The sequence below is a fragment of the Pongo abelii genome, chromosome 11 (genome assembly GCF_028885655.2).
Source record: "Pongo abelii isolate AG06213 chromosome 11, NHGRI_mPonAbe1-v2.0_pri, whole genome shotgun sequence".
NCBI classification, from domain to species: Eukaryota; Metazoa; Chordata; class Mammalia; order Primates; family Hominidae; genus Pongo; species Pongo abelii.
In genome coordinates, this window is record NC_071996.2 from 92,110,496 (window position 1) to 92,132,137 (window position 21,642).

The 21,642-nt window shown below is 36.9% G+C and overlaps 1 protein-coding gene across 1 annotated transcript in view; it reads right to left on the reverse strand.

Annotated features, from left to right (window-relative positions):
- The window catches only part of COL5A2 (collagen type V alpha 2 chain), a 147,441-nt gene extending 129,420 nt beyond the window's left edge, over positions 1-18,021 (reverse strand). Inside the window, exon 1 of the mRNA XM_002812666.5 lies at positions 17,483-18,021. Within this exon, the coding sequence (XP_002812712.1) occupies positions 17,483-17,579 (97 nt within the window). The 5' untranslated portion in view covers positions 17,580-18,021. The remainder of the gene's footprint in view (positions 1-17,482) is intronic.
- Positions 18,022-21,642: the final 3,621 nt, after the last annotated feature.

Genomic DNA, 21,642 nt, shown 5'->3' on the forward strand with positions numbered 1-21,642 from the left:
GGCGGACTTGAAAGATTTGGATGTGAAGGGGAGGAAAAAATAAGGGATAAGGAAAATAACAGCGTTCATGCAGCAGAATGACTTCTCAGGTGTGCCCTCCGCGGAGGCCCTCCCTGAGCTCCCATCCCAGTCCTCCACCTCTCAGGCAGCACACGGGAGGGAAGTCTTCCGTTATTCCCCTGATTCTTTGTCTCTGCCACAGCACAGACTACAAAGTATTATCCTTGTTTTATTTGTCTCATTCCCACTAGACGATTAACTTCTTGGGAGTAAGAATTAAATATTTGTTTCTGTATCAATCAATAAAGAGCCTGATAAAGAGTAGGTACTCAGCACATGTTTACCAAATTAATGAATAAATGAAGGTAAATGCCTCATAACTTGCATGGTGGAGGATATACTCCTCTGTAAAGAAAAGCAAGTTGAAATCTCCATCATCTGAGATCAGAGTATCATTTTGTTTAATAAAACGTCGAATTTGTCAGAATCATCCAAAGCAAATTCTAATGTTACTGATAACACTTTAATAATGACTTCTGAAGATAGAATGGGATTTAAATTCCCCAAAGTAGTAAATTATTGGCAAGTGCTTTAAGATGACCAAAGTATACCTCATTTATCAAGGAGTACATTAAGCTAGAACCTAACAGTTTTCTCCTACTGGAATTCCTGATTTAAACATAAATGTGAGTTTTTGTGGGTATACTGGAATTTCTAAAATATTATCAGATTTTTAATCTGAATGTTTCATGCACTTGAATTCCACACACACAGTACTTGTAAAGATGTAAAAAAGTGGTTTGTTTTCTGCCCAGAATCCCTGGGAGAGGAATTCTAGCAGGACTTGAGAAGATAAATGTTTGCAGAACTCAGTCAGTACTAGTGAAGGAGGGAAATGGGGGAACAAACACAAAAATGGAGTCCCATTTTCCCAGAAGATAAAGGAGGGCAAGCAGCATATTCCAAAAACATTCTGTGCTCAAGGAATATCAACGGAATCAATCAAACTTTCTAAATATTCATAGTAAACACTAATGTATCTCCCAATAAACACGACTGCAAAGAAAAATAAGAAGTCAAGAAGAGGCAAAAAATAAGGAATCGAGAAGAAATATGATCTACTCCTCAGGTAAAAGCCCACAACCATTTAATAATAATAATAATAATAATAATTCACCTTCTCTCTCGCCCCATTATTCTGCTCCTTCTCCACCTCTCCCATTGTTCTCCTTCTTTTCCTCATTATTATTCTTATTCTTATTCTGAATGAAATAGCAGTTTAGTATGTTCAAGGATTGTTGTTGGAAAAAATAAGCATTGCAAAGATGAATCTACCAGCATCAGGGCAAAAGGCATGCTGCTAAACTCTGACATCCCTTCTCACCAAAAACATTTAGAGAACACTGAGTCTGTGGTTAAACAGTATAACACAACACATGATGCATTTACATATTTTCTCTCAAATTGGAAAATTCAGTTAATATGAAAAATTTGATATCAGATTATTTTGAATTTTTTTTACCATCATCTCCTTTTATAACAGTGTCTAGGAACTTTATTGTAGAGTCACTCACTGAAAAGCAGATCAATTTATAAGTTATAAATTGGGAGCTGTGCTCCTTAAATAAACCATATTTAGGGACATAGCTACAAATCTGAATTGATCTAAACTTCAAATGCAAACTTACAAGTACAGAAATATATTACCATAGAGATTATGTGTGATGCTTCCAGTTACCAAAATGTGTAGGTGAGACTTTCCACTGTATTACAGCACAAATATGACTTAAGTGAAGTACCTTTATGTAAATATTCTATAGTCATAGGCTTTCAAAGCAGACAGTAGCCCTGGGTAATGTATCACAGGTTTTGCAACAGAAGTAACTGAGGTCCAGAGAATTTAAGTCACTTCCACAAAATCACCAAGTTAGTCCATGACAGAGCTGCAATTATGATACAGATTTCCTGTGTCCTGGTCCAGTTTTAATTTAGAAGCTTTTCTTTCAAATTATTTCAACAATTCATTCATGAAAGTAACAGCCTATTTAGTCGAGGCCCTCATATCTTTAACTGCATGTTTCTCTCTACACAAGTAGAGAGTCTTAAAATACCAGAATGTAGACAGGCCTGAGGGATGATAGGACTTTTTTCTAAACATTTGGCTCAGATGCCTGTGGATATTTGTCACCAGTTTAAACTTCTAGCTCCAAGTCACCTTCTGACCCAGGGAAAACGGATACCATGCTACAAACAGGCTTTTAGTGTTTAACTTTGAATTTGAGACAAGCTTCCTGATGCGAGATGAATAAAGAAAAAGTAATAATAATAGTGATTCAGGCTTCTGCCAGGAAGCTACATTTTGCTTGTAGAGAGACTACAGTCCAGTTACAGCAGAAAAATCACATTTTGTTTTTCTATCTGTTCTGTTTTTCCTCAAGTCAAAGCCTCTATGCCTTTTTTTTTTTTTTTTTTTTTTTTTTACTATTTAATTCCTATTCTTGGGCTTTGGGAGATGTTCTAGATAGTTACATAAGCAGTCTATTTTATTTTGTTAAATAAAATATTTAAATATGATTTTGAAAAAATACAACTTTACCTTCTTTTATTTCTATGGAGAGTCTTATATTCCTTTTGATTATTATTATTATTGTTTACTTCAGAGAAGAATTTTATTTTGCATTTAGCTAACTGTTCATTACAGTAAAAGCATGCTAAATAATAACACCTTTATGTAATATAAGATATGCTTATGTAATAGGGTTTTACAGCTGACTAAGAATTTCCACAGATATTATGAACTCTTTCTTTTGAACCAATAAGGTAGAAAATATAAAGTATTATCTCTGTTTTGTAAATGAGAAAATTAAGACCCCAATACATCATGTTTATAAAGAATTTATAAGGAAAGAGAGCTTTATTGTAGTCGTCTGACACAGGGCCAGTTGCTATCTGGACTCTATCCACGTTGAGTTAGTAGAAGTTGAGCAAGCTCAAACAGCTGCTTTCTCTTCATTGACTGCTCAGGCAAGGTGCATGCCATCCCTCACAAAAATACTGCCCCAGGGCTCAAATAAGTCTGTCTTGACATCAGTAAAATATCATTAAAGTAAACAGATGTTTTATATCTTAACCATATTTCCACTTTTATCAAACAACTCTACCAAAGCCAAATGTGCAAACAATTGCCAAAAACTTTATATTAGAAAGAAAGAATTAAATTAAATGTGTATATGTACCACTTAATTTGCCAAATGCATTCTAATACCAAAGGATAATTTTTGGGGGTTTTGCTGGTTTGCTTTTCCTGAAATGCTTTGTAAGTAATCAAGAGCTAAGCACAAACCTGCCCAAAGGGAAAAACATGAGATAAATAAAAATAATTATAAATATAAATAAATAGTAAATGAAAATTTATTATTGTCATTTCAAATCTCCCATTTATACTTTTTCCTCTTCCACTCCCTCCCCAATTTTGTCCCAGGTGCCTAGGATTCATTGCTCCCTTATCCTTCCTCCTATCAAACCTAGTAACTGGGAATAATCTGATAAAAATTGTTTTAGTTATTGGAGGAAAAGTCTGTAATGAGCCAATCAGGGAATCCATTCTAAAAGTACTAATAACATCCACATTTCTTCAGTGCCCATTAAGGCCATGCATTTTAATTTAACTCCTCAATATGCAGATGAGGAGAGGAAACTGAATCTTTAAGAAGATCAGGAACTTGTCAAGGTCACAAGGTTAGCAAACGGCAAAGTCTAGACCCAAAGGTGCGAATCCAAAGACCCTTCTTTTGTTAACTGTGTATTGAAAGTAAATGGAAAAGAAGTGCTAACTGTAAAAAGCTCTATATGTAGAAAAATGGTAATAGTTAGGAACTCTTGGGAAGCTCCCAAAATAAAAATGTAAAACAAAAAGTTATTGCTGAGTCAGTGTCCTACTCCTACTGCCTGTAGGCCTAGTTGACAGAATATGTGCTTTTAGCCAAAAGAATATAGTATTGTGACACAGTTTATTTATTTATCTATTTATTTATTCTAAAACGACTATGTTTAAAAAATAGGGTAAAAAATAGAAGAGTCAAAGAACAAATATTGAGAGATGTCATCTACTTTCCCAAATTTTTTGAAATTCACTAAATAAATCCCCCAAGACATCATTTAGGTATGGTCATACTAAATTAGCATGGAGCCTTACATTTTAGTGCATTTCAATGAGGCTATCTGAGCCACCTGTCCATTGGTATCACTTATACACTCTCAGAGCCTTCTTCCCTGGCTCTTGCTGCTTTCCATACCCTCTCTCCTGTCTTCCACATCCTGCAGACTCCATAGAGGCATAAGTTTCTACCAAGGTGTGACTTGAAACTTGCTTTTGAAGAGAAGAAAGACAGGTTGAATTTTTTTTTTTTTTAATCACCTAAGACAGGAAAGGGACATTACAGGCAGAGAAGTACCTATTCTGAAATCATTCCAGTGAAATTGTCATCTTGGAAAGCATCTCCCTGAAATTCAGCTGGCCATGTTAGGTCACTTTGGGCATATACCATGGGGCAATTTTAGGGTTCTATCCTGAAGAAACTCAAAAGCCCTCTTCAGAAATAGTAGGAATCTGGCTGGCAAATTTCCATTTTGATTATAACCAGACAACTTTCACTTTCTATTAGAAAAGACTTGAAGCAATTTTAACATTTGGATTGTGGAACTCTCCATGGGCAAGTAGAGTGTCTATGACAGCTGAATTTTATTCGTCTATAGTGTGAGCCACAGAGTCCATCTGGGATACTGGGGCTTTTACCCAGAGCCACTATGTCAGTTGATTCTCATGGCCAGACAATATTGAGAAAAAGATCTTAAAAGGCAAATTACCATATAACAAGCTTGCATGAAAAGAGCTTAATATTATTAAATCTGTGTCCTAGGACGCTAACTATAGGGCATCTGGACTATATTAGTTCCCCATGAGGCTCAGAAAGAAAAGAATGCCAAACAGGTAAATTGTGATAAGAGGTCAGGCTGGAAGGAAAAATCTGAAATTTGAAAGAAAATCTGGGAAAGAGACATCCAGATGGAGCTTAGTGCAAAACACTGCAAACTCAAGGATGGCCTCCCAATCCTGAAAAATGCCTTTCCTTCAAACAGAAAGGTGAATGAAAGCATATTTCCCTTAAAAACTAAAAATAAGCCAGCTATTCAAAATTTTTTTCTTAGAACTGGACTGCTCTTACTCCTAGGACTTTAGCAAATGTTGCACCCAAGGAAAGTCAAGAGACACAAGGTAGCTCAGGTGAGCGGGACACTTGGCAACTTTACAAGACATATTTATATGCTGAATATACTAAAACTTACCAATTCTATTTTATTGTGTCATCCTTCCTATGCCCCAATACAAACACCCACAGTGAAACTTAGTCTATTCACTGATTTATCTTTATAGAACCAATTCTAATTCAATTTGTTGTCATCCTTTACATAACAGAATACACTCCCCCACTCCATTTTTTAAAACAAAGAAACAAAAATGATTCTAAGTACTGTATAAGGAAATATTTCTAGGCTAATGAGAACTCCATTGGTTTACAAACCTATGAGTTGTGTCTAAGCAAAATTCAGTTCAGCTATACTATGCTTAAGAGAGAACAACAAAAGCCACAAATAAAAAACTTGCCTAATCTAATCAACAATTATCAAAAGTTAAGGAAAAATAGGGAAGGATTGAAGAAAGAAGTGATTTTTTTTTTAGTTCTGGGAGCTGCTTTGTAAATCCCTGTGCAGTGAAGCAATGCCTCTCATTCCAAATGCAACCCAGAGCAATGCAGAGTGGAAAACAGGTTTCCAGTTTTTAATAGAGACTTCTACGACTATCATAGTTTCACAAAATAAAACCTAGAAGGGCATAACACTGTAGCACCTTAAAGGCTTGAACACCAGCTCTCTGATAGAATTTGCAGTTGCTCTTCATTCATCAGCCTCAAGTCTCTTTTTTCCCAGTACAAACTCCTTTTTTTTTTTTTTTTTGAGACAGAGTCTCACTCTGTCACCCAGGCTGGAGTGCAATGGTGCCATCTCGGCTCACTGCAAGCTCCGCCTCCTGGGTTCACACCATTCTCCTGCCTCAGCCTCCCGAGTAGCTGGGACTACAGGCGCCCGCCACCACGCCTGGCTAAATTTTTTGCATTTTTAGTAGAGACGGCATCCTGTGTTAGCCAGGATGGTATCGATCTTCTGACCTTGTGATCCGCCCGTCTCGGCCTCCCAAAGTGCTGGGATTATAGGCATGAGCCACTGTGCCCAGGTTTTTTTTTTTTTTTTTAATTCTTAGAACAGAGTCTCTCACTTAACATGGAATGGTCAGTGCCCTCTGTCCTCTCAAAGCAAGTATACCCCTTTTTGCTGAAACCTCAGAGGTTTTATGCTTATAGCCAAAGATCAGGAAACTAGGAACTTTGCATTTAATCTTTCCATGGTAGTCAGTTAACTTCACTGTCCAATCCACTCCACCAAAAATTCTAGCTAAAAATTCATCACAATACGAAAACCACAGTGCCCTGAATTAAACTGTAACTTTCCATTTATTTAATATAAAAATTTGAGAATGAAAGAATGAGAAAAAAAAAAGCTTTAAAATACTTCCAAACTAGCATAAATGAATCTGAGAGGTTCTTCTACCTCAAGAGCAAATAAGCCTATTACCATGAAAGCTAAATGAAAATATTAAATCTCTATAAATTGTATTTGCTATGGGAACCATCAGTATTTTCAGAATTCCATAATAAAAAAAATTTAAAGTTGATGACCACAGAACAACCATATTGAATATCAAAAATTTAATTGAAGAATTTCATAGCTACAAATTATCTGGTAAAATTCCACCTGCATCTCTCCTTCCAAGTTAAACCCATCATTTTTTATTATGAATTTGAAAACCTACAAAGAAAGAACAGTGCAGCAAAGTAAGGAAAGTGTGAGTATGAAAAATGTGCCAATATCCCACACCAGTTTCTGCTTTCTGGAGTCAATTTCATAAAAGTCTCCTGGGAGTGAAGGGAGTGAGGTAAATTCACAGCTTTTGGAAAGTGAAGAGACTTGCTACAGAGTCTGGGAAAAGATGGTCACCCCACTACTGTATCCAAATAGTCCTGGGAGCTGCTTTGTAAATCCCTGTGCAGTGAAGCAATGCCTCTCATTCCAAATGCAACCCAGAGCAATGCAGAGTGGAAAATAGGTTTCCAGTTTTTAACAGAGACTTATATGACTATCATAGTTTCACAAACTAAACTCTGAAGCAGACAGGGATAGTAGACAGGCATGAGGTGGCACTGGGGCATGGAGTGGATCGTGCTTGGCTTGCTCACACACTGGAAACCAGCACAAAGTAAATGTATGTAGGGCTGCAAAACATGAGAGGGGCAGTGATGCTTCAGATCATGGGGCCATTAGAAACTCTCCATTGGGAAGCGCCTTTTGTTTTTCTTTCTTTTGTTTTTTGCATTAGTAAACCTACAAAAGGAAATAATACAATATGGCCTTTTTATTTGAACAGTAAAAATTTTAAATGGGTTTTAAAAGCTTATTAACACACAGATAAAATCACTGATATATTACCAAAATGATCATAGTAGAATAAAATATAAAAATTGCATTTTAAAAGTTTTATGCTAGGCTTAATCTCTCTGAAAGCAAAAGTTGTTTCTTTATTTCTCTGTAATATCTAACACCTTGGTTCTCATAATCACCCAATAAGCATTTATTATCTCTATTATAATTAAATAATAATTTTTTTGAGACGGATTTTTGCTCTTGTTGCCCAGGCTGGAGCGCAATGGAGCGATCTCAGCTCACTGCAACCTCACCTCCCGGGTTCTAGCAATTCTCCTGCCTCAGCTTCCCGAGTAGCTGGGAGCTGGGATTACAGGCATGCACCACCATGCCCAGCTAATTTTGTATTTTTAGCAGAGATGGGTTTTCACCATGTTGGTCAGGCTGTTCTCAAACTCCTGACCTCAGGTGATCTACCCAGCTCAGCCTCGGAAAGTGCTGGGATTACAGGCGTGAGCCACCATGCCCGGCCTGTTATTATTAAATAGTAATCCAATAATAATCATCTGCCATATTAATGAGTTCCTATTATTAGTTGGGAGTCATGCTATCATGTAAGTGTTAGATAGATAGATAGTATTCATCATAATTACTTGAAGTATCATTCCAATTTGATAGATGAAGAAACTGTAACACAGAGAAATCAAAAAAATTGCCCAAGAAGATGCAAATACAATTTCCAAAACCTAAATTTGAATTCGGGTCACTCATACTTGAGTGAACGAATTGTGGAAAAAATTTTTCTAGATTTTCACAAATAGTACTCAATTGGCATTTATGCATGGGTGGATCTAAAATATAAAATGACTTCATGACATAGTCCCTATCTCCCAGGAAACTTATTCTTGGTTAACACCAACACACTTGCAACATAAGGACCATCCATTGAAAGGAAAGGGGATATTTATTGCAGATAAGAATCTCTTAGTTTCTTAGAGGATATAAGATTTGAAACAGAACTTGGAGGAAAACATCAATAGGCAGAGGGAAGATAAAAAGAGAAGCACGGAAGTACCTAAATCACAAAAGTTAGATGTGGGAACAGTAAGAAGTTAGATCTGAAGTGAGAAAAGATGCTGCATGGTGTGCAGCAATCGGTAGTGTTAAGGACAATAATGGAAATCATAGTATTTATTTAGATACAGTGGAGGAGAACATAAGCAGTCTTGCAAGGCAGCTGGATACTCTTGGCACTCTTAGGTAAAAAAAAAAAGTCACACAGAAGTAAGGTCAGTATAATGTGTTAAGTGTGATGCAATAGTCGATGGCAGCTCAGAATAAATTGTTAAACTGGAGAGTGACATTATAAAAGTGGGACTTAGACTAATCTGGTGGGAATATGTAAAATGGATTCATGGAAAGAAAGCATTCTCAGCATGGTATGGTTCCTGCATGGCAGAGGTATACTGACTGTTGTGAGATGGCCAGAGGAGCACTTAGCTCAACTAATGAGAGAATGTCAGTTCTGGGTGGAATCTGGACAGTATAGAATAAAAGGGGATAGAGAGAGAGTGAGAGAGTTTGTATGTGTCTGTGTGTGTTGGGGGTGGCAGCCTCAAGCAATTCCTTATTTTGAGGCTAAGAATGACAGTTGATGTGACTAAAACTCAGAAATGGGCTAGATCAGCAGGATCTTGTATGTCATACTAAGATGCTTGAACCTTATTCTTTCTACAAGTTATAGGACCCAATGAAAGTTGTTAAGGAAGGTAAAGACAAAATTAGATATTAGTTTTATATCACACTAGCAACAGAAGGCACCAATATATGTGTTTGTTGGAAAGCAGACACACGAGAGGCAAGGAGATGAATTTAGATGCTATCACAGTAACTGAGGGATAGATGATGAGGGTCGAAACTGAGGCATTTGTAGTAGGGATGGAGAAGAGGTACACTTGAGAAAGATTTAGCAGGTAAAATGGTAGATCTTAGTGAATGATTGGAATTGTGCTGATTGAATGACCGGGTAGCATCATGTTGCCATTAACTGGCATAAGGGGGACTATATAAGCAAAATGACCAAGTCTTGAAGGGAAGCCAATAAATTAAGTTTTGGATACACCGAACTTCAAGTGGTTCTAGGCTGCCTTAGGGACAGTTGAATATATATATTTATCTGAAGTTCATGTGAAAGACTGGGGTTGAAGAGATGTTATAATTATCAGCATTCACCTGTTAAACAAAACCCTTAATTCTAGGTGGCCTAGGAAGAGAATATCCAGAGAGAACCAATGAACTAAATCCTGTAAGAAAAGCAAAATGCTACAGGAAAAGAGAAGAAGGAGCCCATGGATGAAGCTGAGAGGGAAAGGTCAGGGAGGTGGAGGAAGAACCTTCAGAGAGTAGCATTTTAGGAAAGCTGGAGTGGTCAATGGTCTCCAATAAAGGAGAAAGGCCTGATAAGATGAGATGAAAAGGGACCCTTGGAATATCACAAATTTTAATCCTCACCATGCTAACCAGCTTAAGTGGAAGGAGAGACCAAGTGAGGGCATAGGAGGCAGAGACAGAAAACTGCACTTATCCTTTTAAAGCAGCTGGGCTAAGAATAAAGACCGGGTGGGAGCTAGACACAGGCTGTGGGAGAGAGCTGAACTTGTTTACAAGCTAAAGGGAAAGAGCAGATAGAAAGGAAGTGGCTGAAGTTATAGAAAAGAGAGCATGACTGATGGAACAAGTTCCTCAGGGAGATGGAGAACAAATAAAACACAAAAGAACAAATCCAGGAGGTGCTTCAAAACAATTCAAAGATTTGGTGAAAGCAAAAAATACACCACCAGAGTTTATATCTGTGGTCAGTGAAATAGATTGTAATGTCACTTTCAGTGTCTCATTTAAGTACTCTAAAATTACTTTTAAGTAAATGTCTTAAATGATCCTTCTAAGAATCCCATCAGATGACAAAGGTGCATACTATTTCCTCAATATTTCAGATGATGACACAAATTAACAGTGAGGTTAAGGACCCTCTGCAGGTAGCAAAACTGCTAAGTAGAACGAGGACCAGAACCCAGATGTTCTCTCACATGACGGCTGGACCAAGCTTTATTATACTCGTTATACTACATAGACTACAACAAGGCTATGATGCTTACATTGCAAGTAGTGTTTCCACTAATAATATAGTTTGCTGTCATCTTAAAGCTGAATTCACAATTGTGATTGGGCATCCCAAAATAAAAGGTAAAAAGGGGTACAAAACTGTGAGACTGTCTTTCCTCCTTCCTAATCCTAAACTTAAAAAAAAAAAGCATGTAAACATTTTTGAGTTTGAACATAACACCAGAAGGCTATAGGGACAAAGTTTGATTAATTAATTAACATTAATTAATATTGTTAACATTTTTCCTCTTCTTTTTTTTTTTTTTGAGATGGAGTCTCATTTTGTTGCCTAGGCTGGAGTGCAGTGGCGTGATCTCTGCTCACTGCAGCCTCCCTCTCCCAGGTTCAAGCGATCCTCCTGCCTCAGCCTCCCGAGTAGCTTGAATTACAGGTGTCCACCACCATACCCAGATAATTTTTTTTGTATTTTTAGTAGAGACAGGGTTTCGCCAGGATGGCCAGGCTGATCTCAAAATCCTGACCTCAGGTGATCCGCCCACCTCAGCCTCCCAAAGTGCTGAGATTACAGGAGTGAGCCACGCACCCGGCCTCTATCTTCTCTGTAGAAGGCAAGATTTAGATAGGAATAATCTTGCTTTATTGTAATTTCCCTTATACATTATTTCTTAGTGAATATTTTAGTATAAGATGAAGCCACCTTGATTTATTTGAAGAGTTTAGTTTTTATAACATTGATAAAATGAAATAAAAACCTTAAGGTTGCCAATATGGTCACACCTTTAAAGCAAAATTTTCCATAGGATAGACTACTTCCCATGCAAATGCCAAGAGTAAATAGTCTTTTAAATATTGAATATCACAGCTCATTCGTCTTACGTAAAATTTAGATAAATATATGTGAACTTTATATGGAGATAAATTTAAAGGAAAAATAGATTATCAGTATTTTCCTGATAATTTCATTCGGACTCCAAAAGCCTACTCAAGCTGTGACTTTTAGTTATAAGAAAAGTTCAAAGACATCATATTTATCAGTAAGTTGATACTGTCTCATGCTACATTTTTAGTGAAAATTATAGTTTCATGGATATAAATAATAAAAAATATTAAATCAAGGAATATCTTTAGATAACTCTAAGATTTGTCTTATATAAACTTGTGTAACTTGCCCAAATTTATACAATAGATCAATTAATAATCAACACTTCCAGTCTTTTCCCCCACCCTTACTATATCTCTAATGTGTAAATCTAAGCTTTTCAATGTTGTGATCTCAGAGAAGAAAATCAGATTAAAAATCAGCTGATCCATGTCCATACATTTTAAGAATGCCATGTAAGGCCAGGTGATGATGCATTAATCATTCTTCAAACCAAAGAAAACTGTATGATTTTTAAAAACTACATTCTGTGGCCATAGATTAACATGATTCCAATCTTCTAATTTCCAGCTTCTTAAAACAAAGCTTCCTCTTTCTGCTTTTGCCTCACATCCTGCATTAGGTACCTGTCTAGAATGATGAACACAATGAATTTCAGGCCTGTAGCAATAGTGCTCAAAGTGTGAAGAGCAGAAAGTAAGAGAGAGGAAATATTGAAAATGAAAAACATGCATTCACCTGGAAACACATGCGAATGGCATGTGTCTTTTGCATAGTAGAATGATTCGCCTAATCCACCATGAGGGGTATTTGGGCCTTGAGTTATTTTTCCAGAAGTGATGGTGAATTTGCAATGGTTTATCTACAAACTTCAACTAAGCAGCCTTATAAGTAAAATGAATAACTAGAATAGCAAGTTATTACCAAAATAATGTGTAGCCTTGGAACATAAAAGCCAACAGGTCCACAACAAGATTCAGAGTGTCAGTCAAAGATTTAATACAGTGGTTCACCAATGTAAATCAGAGTCAACTGGAGAGCTCTAAAAACATACAGATGCCCAGACCCCATCCAAACTTCCCAGATATTTGGAAAGTAGGGGGGTCTAGAATCTATATTAGTCACAAGATCTTAGGTGATTCTTTATACCATTTTTTATCAACACTGATCTGTAGCTTGCTTACCAACTACCCTACGAGTCATGGTCCAAGTATACATTGTGTTAGTCAATATTAAAAATTCACTAAATCTATGAATCTACCAATGTACATATGTAGAAAGAGATATACTCTTCAAACTAAAGCTTCAGTTTAGTTTGAATAAAAGTTATAGGTGTCAAAATTTATCTAAAGACAAGAAGCAAAGAAAATGTAGCCTAATATTTATGTGCCATTCAGTCTTCTTGGCTTCACAGTCTACTCAGTAATGAACAATAACCATAGTGGATCTAGTCACACAACTGTATTTTGTCCATTGAAATCGTAAGATCTAGGCCACTAAAAGTAGCTGACCTTTTTGCTCACTGAGGTAGGGACCATAAAACTCCTAATAGTGGTGCTTCCTTATATCCTTCATAGCAGAACTCAGTTCAGTAGAGTATATTGCCCACACCACCCAGGTAAGGGCTACATTTCCTAGCCCCTCTTGAAGTGTTGTGTGACCATATGACTAAATTCTGGCCAACTGTAAGTAAGTTTAAATGTTATGAAGACTAAAGTCTTCATAAAAGGGGGCAGGGTGGGGAATGGCTCAGAGTTTTTGTTTTCCATCCTCTATCTACATGCCTAGAAAGTACATGCAATGGCTGGAGCTTCAGCAGCCATTTAGGACCATAAAAATAAATTTAAAAAAAAATACCTAGAGATATGGGAGCCAGGAGAGGTAGAAAAAGCCTCAGTCTCTGATGACTTTGTGGAGCCAATATGCCAGCCTTTCACTACCTCCTTAAAAGCATTTCTTTATATTTAAAAAAGAAAACCTTTTTTTTTTCTTTTTGAGACAGAGTCTCACTCTGTCACCCAGACTGGAGTGCAGTGGCACGGTCTCGGCTCACTGCAACCTCTTCCGGGTTCAAGCAACTCTCGTGCCTCAGTCTCCTGAGTAGCTGGGACTACAGGCATGAGCCACCACGCCTACCTAATTTTTGTATTTTGGGTAGAGGCGGAGTTTCGCCATATTGGCCGGGCTGGTCTTGAACTCCTGACCTCAGGTGATCTGCCCACCTCGGCCTCCCAAAGTGGCATGAGCCACTGCACCTGGCCGGAAAACCTTTTTTTGTTTGTTTAAACTACTGCGTTCTGCTACCTGTACCCACTATAAAATATGAATGTCCTACATGTTTCATAGCATGTATTTCAACAGTAATGAGTTTAAAACAATTTATGAGTTAACATGTATCTTAAGCTATGTATACATATTTATACATATTCTGTACCTCCTTTGAAATGACATCATCCAAATACTACTGAGTGTTAACTATCTGCTTCCTGATTTTTTTACCGTAACAATGAGATAAATGGCAGACATATCATAAAAATGCAAGAGACCATGACATATAAGACTGTGAGCCCCTCATCTCTCAGTAATCAAAAGTTAGCTTGGGTCCAGGAGGATATCAGTGTAGGATTGCAACATGATGGCTGTAAATTCATGGGCCGTGAGCCAAATATATACTCAGATATATTTTATTTGTCATATGCGATATCCTCTGAAAATGTTAATTCTGAATGCCTTAAAGTGGGCATGCACCTTCAGTTCTCCACAGGCCCCATCATCACCTGTTGATGTACAAACACTGGCTTGCTTCACTTGTTTATATTACCTGCCTGGCCTCTGAAAGCATTGAAGTTTACAGTATTTGGAAACAAAATGATACATTTCTGCACCTTCCCTTCTCCATTGCTTATCCCATGTTGAATACAATGATTCATAACAAAGATTATTTTCTAAAATTAAGCATGCCTACTTCTAATAACAAGAATATATACAGCTCACTAGATGCTAGGCATTAACTTAGGAATATAAATACACTGTAAATGCTCTAGCATTTTCCTTAACACAAATGTGGAATCTTTTGAAGACCACCACCCCAATGCACACACACTCCCACCACACGCACACACACTCGCACACACACTCTTTAAAAGCTGATTTTGTCATTTTAACTCCCTGATTTTTCACACACACACACATACACCCACACAAACTCTTTAAAAGCTGATTTTTTTTCATTTTAACTCCCTAATTTTTGTTACATTAGTTTTAACTAAAGTCAGCCCAACTCCCAAACTTTCTCCTTTCAGTTTCTTATAAATTTAGAAAATCAAATCAGTTCTTAAAACTCAGTGAGAATGGAACTGATTTTGGCTTAAAATGCCTAAAACTTTATTTATTTACTTTTATCTTCTCATTCATGTGTTTCTATCAGACAGGCACACTCAGATTATATTTTACATTTCTGGTAAATAACCACAGTCAAGTAAAGGTAAATATACCCTGAAGTCATAAAAAGAAAGAAAAAATAAAAACTTATTAATATGCACTTACATGCAAAAACAGATCTCCACATTTCCAAGAAGACATATTTGTACAAAATGTAAATATCACATTATGTGACTGTTATAAATAAAATTTGAAAAATGTACTTGCTTTTCATGTGTGCCTTAGATATTTCTTTAATTTAAAGCATCGATCTAAGCTTACTCTTCCCCAAACTCAAAATCAAATGGAGTTTCTAAATTATGACACCTTTATTAAGCTTGTGATAGGCCTGAACAGGAAAAAGAAAGTATTGCCAAGAATCCATACAATATCAACTTAAACCAAAATATGCATAGTAAGTAAGTACAATATAAGTTAAGCAGCTCTGAATATACTATACTCTGGAATTATTTTCTCTATTATCTTTGATTAGGGCTATAATGACTTTCTTTTGCTGTTGAATTTTTATTACTTATATTCTCTTAAGTTGAGAAATAAAATACTGGAATTTTTTACAACACATATGCAAGCAATTACACATTCTGTAAAATTTGATGTTTGGAATTCCATTTTCTGTGCTATTTGGTTATACTGGTCACGGGGGGCACTGGGGTTGGATTGGAGTTGGGGACTTTTTTGCATCAAGCATCACATTCCTTACATTTATGTCAATTACTATTAAGAAAAATTATCTGCTCATTTTTCAAAAACACCTACAGAGTAATTATAACTATCTGGGAATGTCCTTTAAAATATGGCCTATTTCATGTACCTTGTGAAACATTCCTTTCATTTATACACATATTCAATTATTTCCATACTTTATTAAAGTACTTTATTTATTTTAACATAAATTAACAAAGAAAGTGGTATTAAAGGTTTTAAATTAAAGTTGGTTGTTTTGGTGGGGTAGGGGAGTAAACTGTTCTTTCTAGAGTCAAATTTTCAATTTCTATTGTAATTTTTCTGTATTTTTCTCCTCTTGTTTTCTTACTTCTTACTTCTACTTTCTATTCAATTATTTTTGCCACCCTTCCAAACAACACATGCTTTTCATGCCATTACAAAGAAACTCAAAAGTTTTTACCTTTTATAAATTACCTCATATTTTAAAAACATAAAATGTAACATAAAAAGTTCCAAGTCTTAGAAAGTGCCCCCTCTATGGGACTCCTGACAGATTGTTGGATATTCATCTACAAATTTGTATTTTCACTTTTCAAGCTTTTTAGAACTTCTGATCTCTAGATTAATTTTATAAACTTTTTGAAAGCAAAAACACACAGAAGCAGATATTTGTTCTAAAAATATAGATTAGATATACACATAGTATATATACATATATACTTGTATGTATGTGTCTATACATGAAAGTAACAGAAAAGGTTAATGAATGTCCAAAGTTTTAAAAGCTTGAGTTTGATGTTAAATGATTGAGTTGATGAAAATCTATAGTGGCTTATTTTAAAGGAGTACATGTCTGTATTTGAAATTGCAACCCTCAAGATTAAAGATTTAATAGAGGAATCAATTGAAATATTTTCTTATATACTACAACAGCTATGCATTTTTGCTTAACTATACCATATAACCCAACTGTAACATATGAAAATTGCATAGGAAAAAAATGTGGTCACCAGGCAAGGTTTATCTTTAAAAAAAAAAAAAAAAAAAAAAAAAAAAAAAAAAGCTTGTGTCTAAGGGGTAATGTCCATGCAAATATTCCATGCCAAATAAGATATATACAAGGCATGCTGATTTCCTGCCTTCCGCCATCCAACCGGGAACCACCACTGTCCTGTTAATCAAGCCAGTAGGGTGGGAAAATACCACTGTTTAAGAAATCTGGCTTCTATCAGCCTCTGTCATGGAGAAACAAATGAGACTGCCTTCCAGTAAGCAAAAGTGATCACATTTTCACAAATGAAAATGGTAAAAAGAAGTGTAAACTGTTAAAGAGGAAAGAATGAGGAGCCAAAGACAAAAATCAAAGCTATCAGAGTTGCTGCAGAGGTTTTACTAAACAAAGAATTTTATGAAGCAGCTGAAGTTCAGTACAAAAAGACTCCACCCTAGCCAGCTTCTGCCGCGACTTTTCCTTGCTCTGAAAACTCCAGCCCACAGAACAGAGCTCCTCTAACTAAAATGCCTGTAGTGCTCCGTTTTAAGCATTCACTCTTTTCTTCTTTTAAACGTCCCACTCTCACACTCAGCCAAAAGGACTTATTGTAGGCTTTCCCAGAAAAATTTAGTAGTGTGCTCTCTCCAACGGCAGATCTAGAAGCTCCGGATTTACAAACATCCCAATTGTCTTTCAAGTCGTTTTCCAGGTGCAAATCCGTCAGCCCCCTTCTCAAACTTCAAACCAGAACCTCCTCTTCACGCTCTTCCTGAGGCTTAACATTCCACCTATTTCCCAAACCGTGCAATAAACACTACAAGCAAAGCAAATGGCAAACTCACCATCCTCGTCTTCTTCCTGGGCTTTTATTGAGACAAATTGCCCTAATAAAACAATAAGAATGAGGAGAGGTCTTGCTTCTGCCCAGATTGCCATCATGTCTAAATATTAGACATGTGGGTTCTCCTGAGAGTGAAAAGTAGATTCTGAGGTTATTGTAGCACCATGAAGTCAGCTGTGGGCTCTTCTTTCAGCACCAGCCCCAGGGCAGCCTCTGCAAACCCCCTTTTTCAGCACCAGCTCCAGCACAGTCTGCGAAAACTTTTTTCAAGCGATGCAGCTTTAAATAGGAAGAATGCTGCCTCCACTTCTTTTCCTGCCCCTTTTCAGCTTGTTCAGGCTCATAACCATCCAGTGTCTGCCAAGCAACGGTCTGATTGATGGTAAACAACCAAATCAGAACACGCGTCTCTGTGCCTGAACTTTCCCTATTTCATTTAACTTTTAAGCATAGATGGGGCTTAATAACAGAAACAAACATTTGTTTCTCTTTTCTTTTATTTTTTTTAAGAAAGGCTGTTAGAAGAAAAGGGTTCTATTTTCCCCTCCCTAACCCTTCCCCCCAGACACACACCCTTTAACTTTTCCCCTATAAGCTGAAAAAGACATTCTGAAGGAAATCCAGCCTTTTACCCTAGTTTTTTTATATTTAGATAATTCAAGACTCTCTTCTCCACCTTAAATCTTTAAACAATCACATTTTAACCCTTTCTTTTGACTGAATAGGGAGTATTCTTATCCCCTTCTCAGATTCGGTTTCTTTTCCCATATTCTGGAAGGGGATTATTAGAATGTTGCCCCGGTAAAGTCCAGGTGAGAAAACCATTTTGGATAAGTGAATTTGTGATACATTGTAATTTGAATTAAGAAGGCAGGTCCTTTCCTAATTTCTCCACATCTCTTGTTAAGGGGCCACATCTTCAGGTTCCTCTTGTCCCGGAGAGTTATACCATGTTGAAAAATAGTCTACTAAGCAGTGCAGAGGAATGGGAAGTACTCTACCTTTGGATGAAAAAAGGCTTGCTTCTGCCTTTTGTGAGTGGTTCTGCCACTCGATAATTTTGTAAATGTGCACATAGTCCTTTATCTCTGTGCACTCCAATTTTCTCATTTGAGAAAAGGGCTTTACCCTGACCAGTGTACAGGGTTTAGTGACACTAAAATGAGTAATGTATTATTAATGAAGTTCCAAATTGCAAAGAGCTACATAAAAGCAGATGGTGGTATTATTAGCTCTAAGCCAGCTTTGCAGGGAATATGATAGCCCCAGTTGCACATGCATTTTAAGGACAATTATCGATGAACTTTTGTGCCACCCTCACACTTGCCAAGATCTTAATGACCTCAGAGAGTTCTATACAATCTAACGTATTTGCCACCTTGAGTCTCCCTAGAATCAGAATGGATGTTCTATACAATACAAGTGAGTCAATTGTTTATAATTATTGGGTAACAGGTGCCTTGCACTGTGCTAAGCACTGGGTGGAAAGGATGACATAAAAGAAATAAAAGACATACCCATCACCTTCAAGGAACATATGTAGGTGTTGAGAAACTAAATTTACAAGAAATAAAGATATATAAGCCAGAGCATATAAATATGTGAGGGATGCATTAAGCCCAGAGAAAGGAGAAATTATAAAATGAGATTAGGCAAGCAAGACATTATTATTACTGTTCTTAATAGAAGAAATCCAAGAACCTTTGCATTTTAGCTTTGGAACCAGACTCTGGATAAATATTCCAGTGGAGGTCAACTTTCCCAGTTGTTTCCAGCTTTCTAACCCTGTATCCCTCAGTTTATCTTTTCATTTAGACATGTCCCATTTCAATGACTTCTGTCACCACCACACTGTTCTCAGGGATGCCCTTCCACTTAATGAATGGGCTAAGTAAGGACCAAAAATCACCTTTCAGTTAATTCTTTCTAGAATATCTTAGAGAGGCTAGGACTTGAAATCCATCTGACTATATATTCAAAGATAACAGGAAGATAAGTAAATGTGGGGGGGAGGAATTAACCTTTCTCTGAGCTTGCCAGTACTATTCTACCATAAGGCAATTTTAGACCAATACCACTCTGATACTGAAGGGCTGGCACAATTTTCAGGCACCTTGTGCGGCATTTTTACTGAAGTGCAAGACGGCAGACATTTATGGAGAATCTACAACTGTCAGATCCTATGTTGGAGATAAAACAATGATTAGGTAAGATTGTAGGACTTGTAGCAGAGTCAGTGTATGGAACACTCAGTGGCTGCTCAGATCAGTAGTTTAGTATCTGTTATCTGTTTGTTAATAAAGTTGTTTTAAATTTAACTATAAACATGGCTTATATAAGAAAGGTTAAAACCACCATGCAGTCTCTCACAGTTGCCACCAGTTTCAGTCTCCTCTTCCCACCCTACTGAAAGCTCATGGTATGACAGAAGCATAGCAAATATTTGTCAGAAGACCTGAGATAAGTAAATATTCCATATTGTCCTTGTGAACTCTTGAAATCTTATTGCAATCAAGTCATAAATAGCAAAGTATTTTGCAACTTGGGCTTTTTCTCTATGTCTGGTTTTAGGGTCCCACATTACAATTTGGAAAAGACTAAAATATACACAGGTATTGACCAGGAATGTCTGTTTAATATATGTGGTTGAATTCAGAATAGAGGACAATGCCATTTCTTCGTCCTTAAAGAACTGATTATAGACCTCACTGCTGCAGTGGGGTACTCAGAAATCTGCCCCAATTCCAGTGAAGCATATCCTAACAGTGTATGTTTTGTAATAATATGTGCTAGTGGGTGAATATTTTCCAATTCTCACAGCAACCCTGAAAGGTACTTATTATTTTTCTCAAATCATATATAGGCGATTACGGTTCAAAGATGTTTACTTGCTCAAGTTTGCTCACCTAATAAGCAGTAAATCTACGGTTCCACTTCAGTGATGTCTGACTCGAGTGAATGTTCTCTCCCCTTTTTAGCTCTTTTTAGACCTACTTGACACTCAAACTTTTATTACCACCACACTGTCCCCAGGAGGAGCCTACTTCCAATTAATGAATGGGCTGAGTAAGCACCAAAAATCACCCTTCAGCTATTTCTTTCTGGAATATATGAGAAAATCAGGACTTGTAAACCACCTTGCTAAATATTCAGGAAGAATAACAGAAAAACAAATAATAAAAATCAAAGGTTCTTGCATTTCTTCCACCAAGAAAGGTGATAATAATGCCTTACTTACCTAATCTCATTTTATAATCTTCCCTTTCTCCGAACTTCTGCTGAGCTTAATGCATGCCACACATATTTATATGCTCTGGCTTATAAGAAAAGTTGTCTCAGCACCCTTTCAGGGTTGATCCCTCCCTCTGCACTCCTTATCCCATTTCTTCAAATCTCCTTGCAGATGTTACTCTGTCAGTGTCTCCTTCTCTCTTCTCTACCTTCCACCTTTCTTCTTCTGCTAGTACCTTTCCTACAGCCCGTAAAGCTGCTCCTCACTAATAGCCGATCTTGAAAATAAAAAAAGAAGGGGAGGTTTCCCTTAACCCCACATCTTCTGTGGTCTCTTTTTCCCTTCCACTCCTTCTTCTTTCAGTAATCCTACATCCCCGTATCAGGATCTTATTTCTAGCACTCTAGTATAGATTGCACTGCCAGAGACACCAACATCCCTTTGTTGATAAACCCAAAGATCTTTCTTCTTTCCCCTCCTAACAGTTGACATTCTGATTACTCCCTTAATACTGAAACCCTTTCCATTCATGGCTTCCCTGGTCTCACATACTCCTTTTATGCCTCCTGCTTTGCTAGTCAAACTTCCTTTTCTAATTCCTCTCAGAAAGTCATCTATGCTCTCCAATCTTGTACTATCAGCTTTTTTCCCTTCTTTCCCATTGACTTGGGGTATATTAACTATTAAATTAAATCCCTTGACTGTATTTCTGTTTACATGTTAATGACTCCTAGTCAAGGCTTTCCTCCTGAGCTACAGACCTATATTTTTCAAGTGCCTCAGTTAAACATCTCCCACTGGAGAAGCATAAAACTCAGAATCCAAAATGAAACCATTATCTGCAATTGTTCTTTATACCTATTAACACTACCACCATTATCTTAGTCCCAAAGATCTGAAATAGGGAAGGATACTCTTCATTTTCCCTC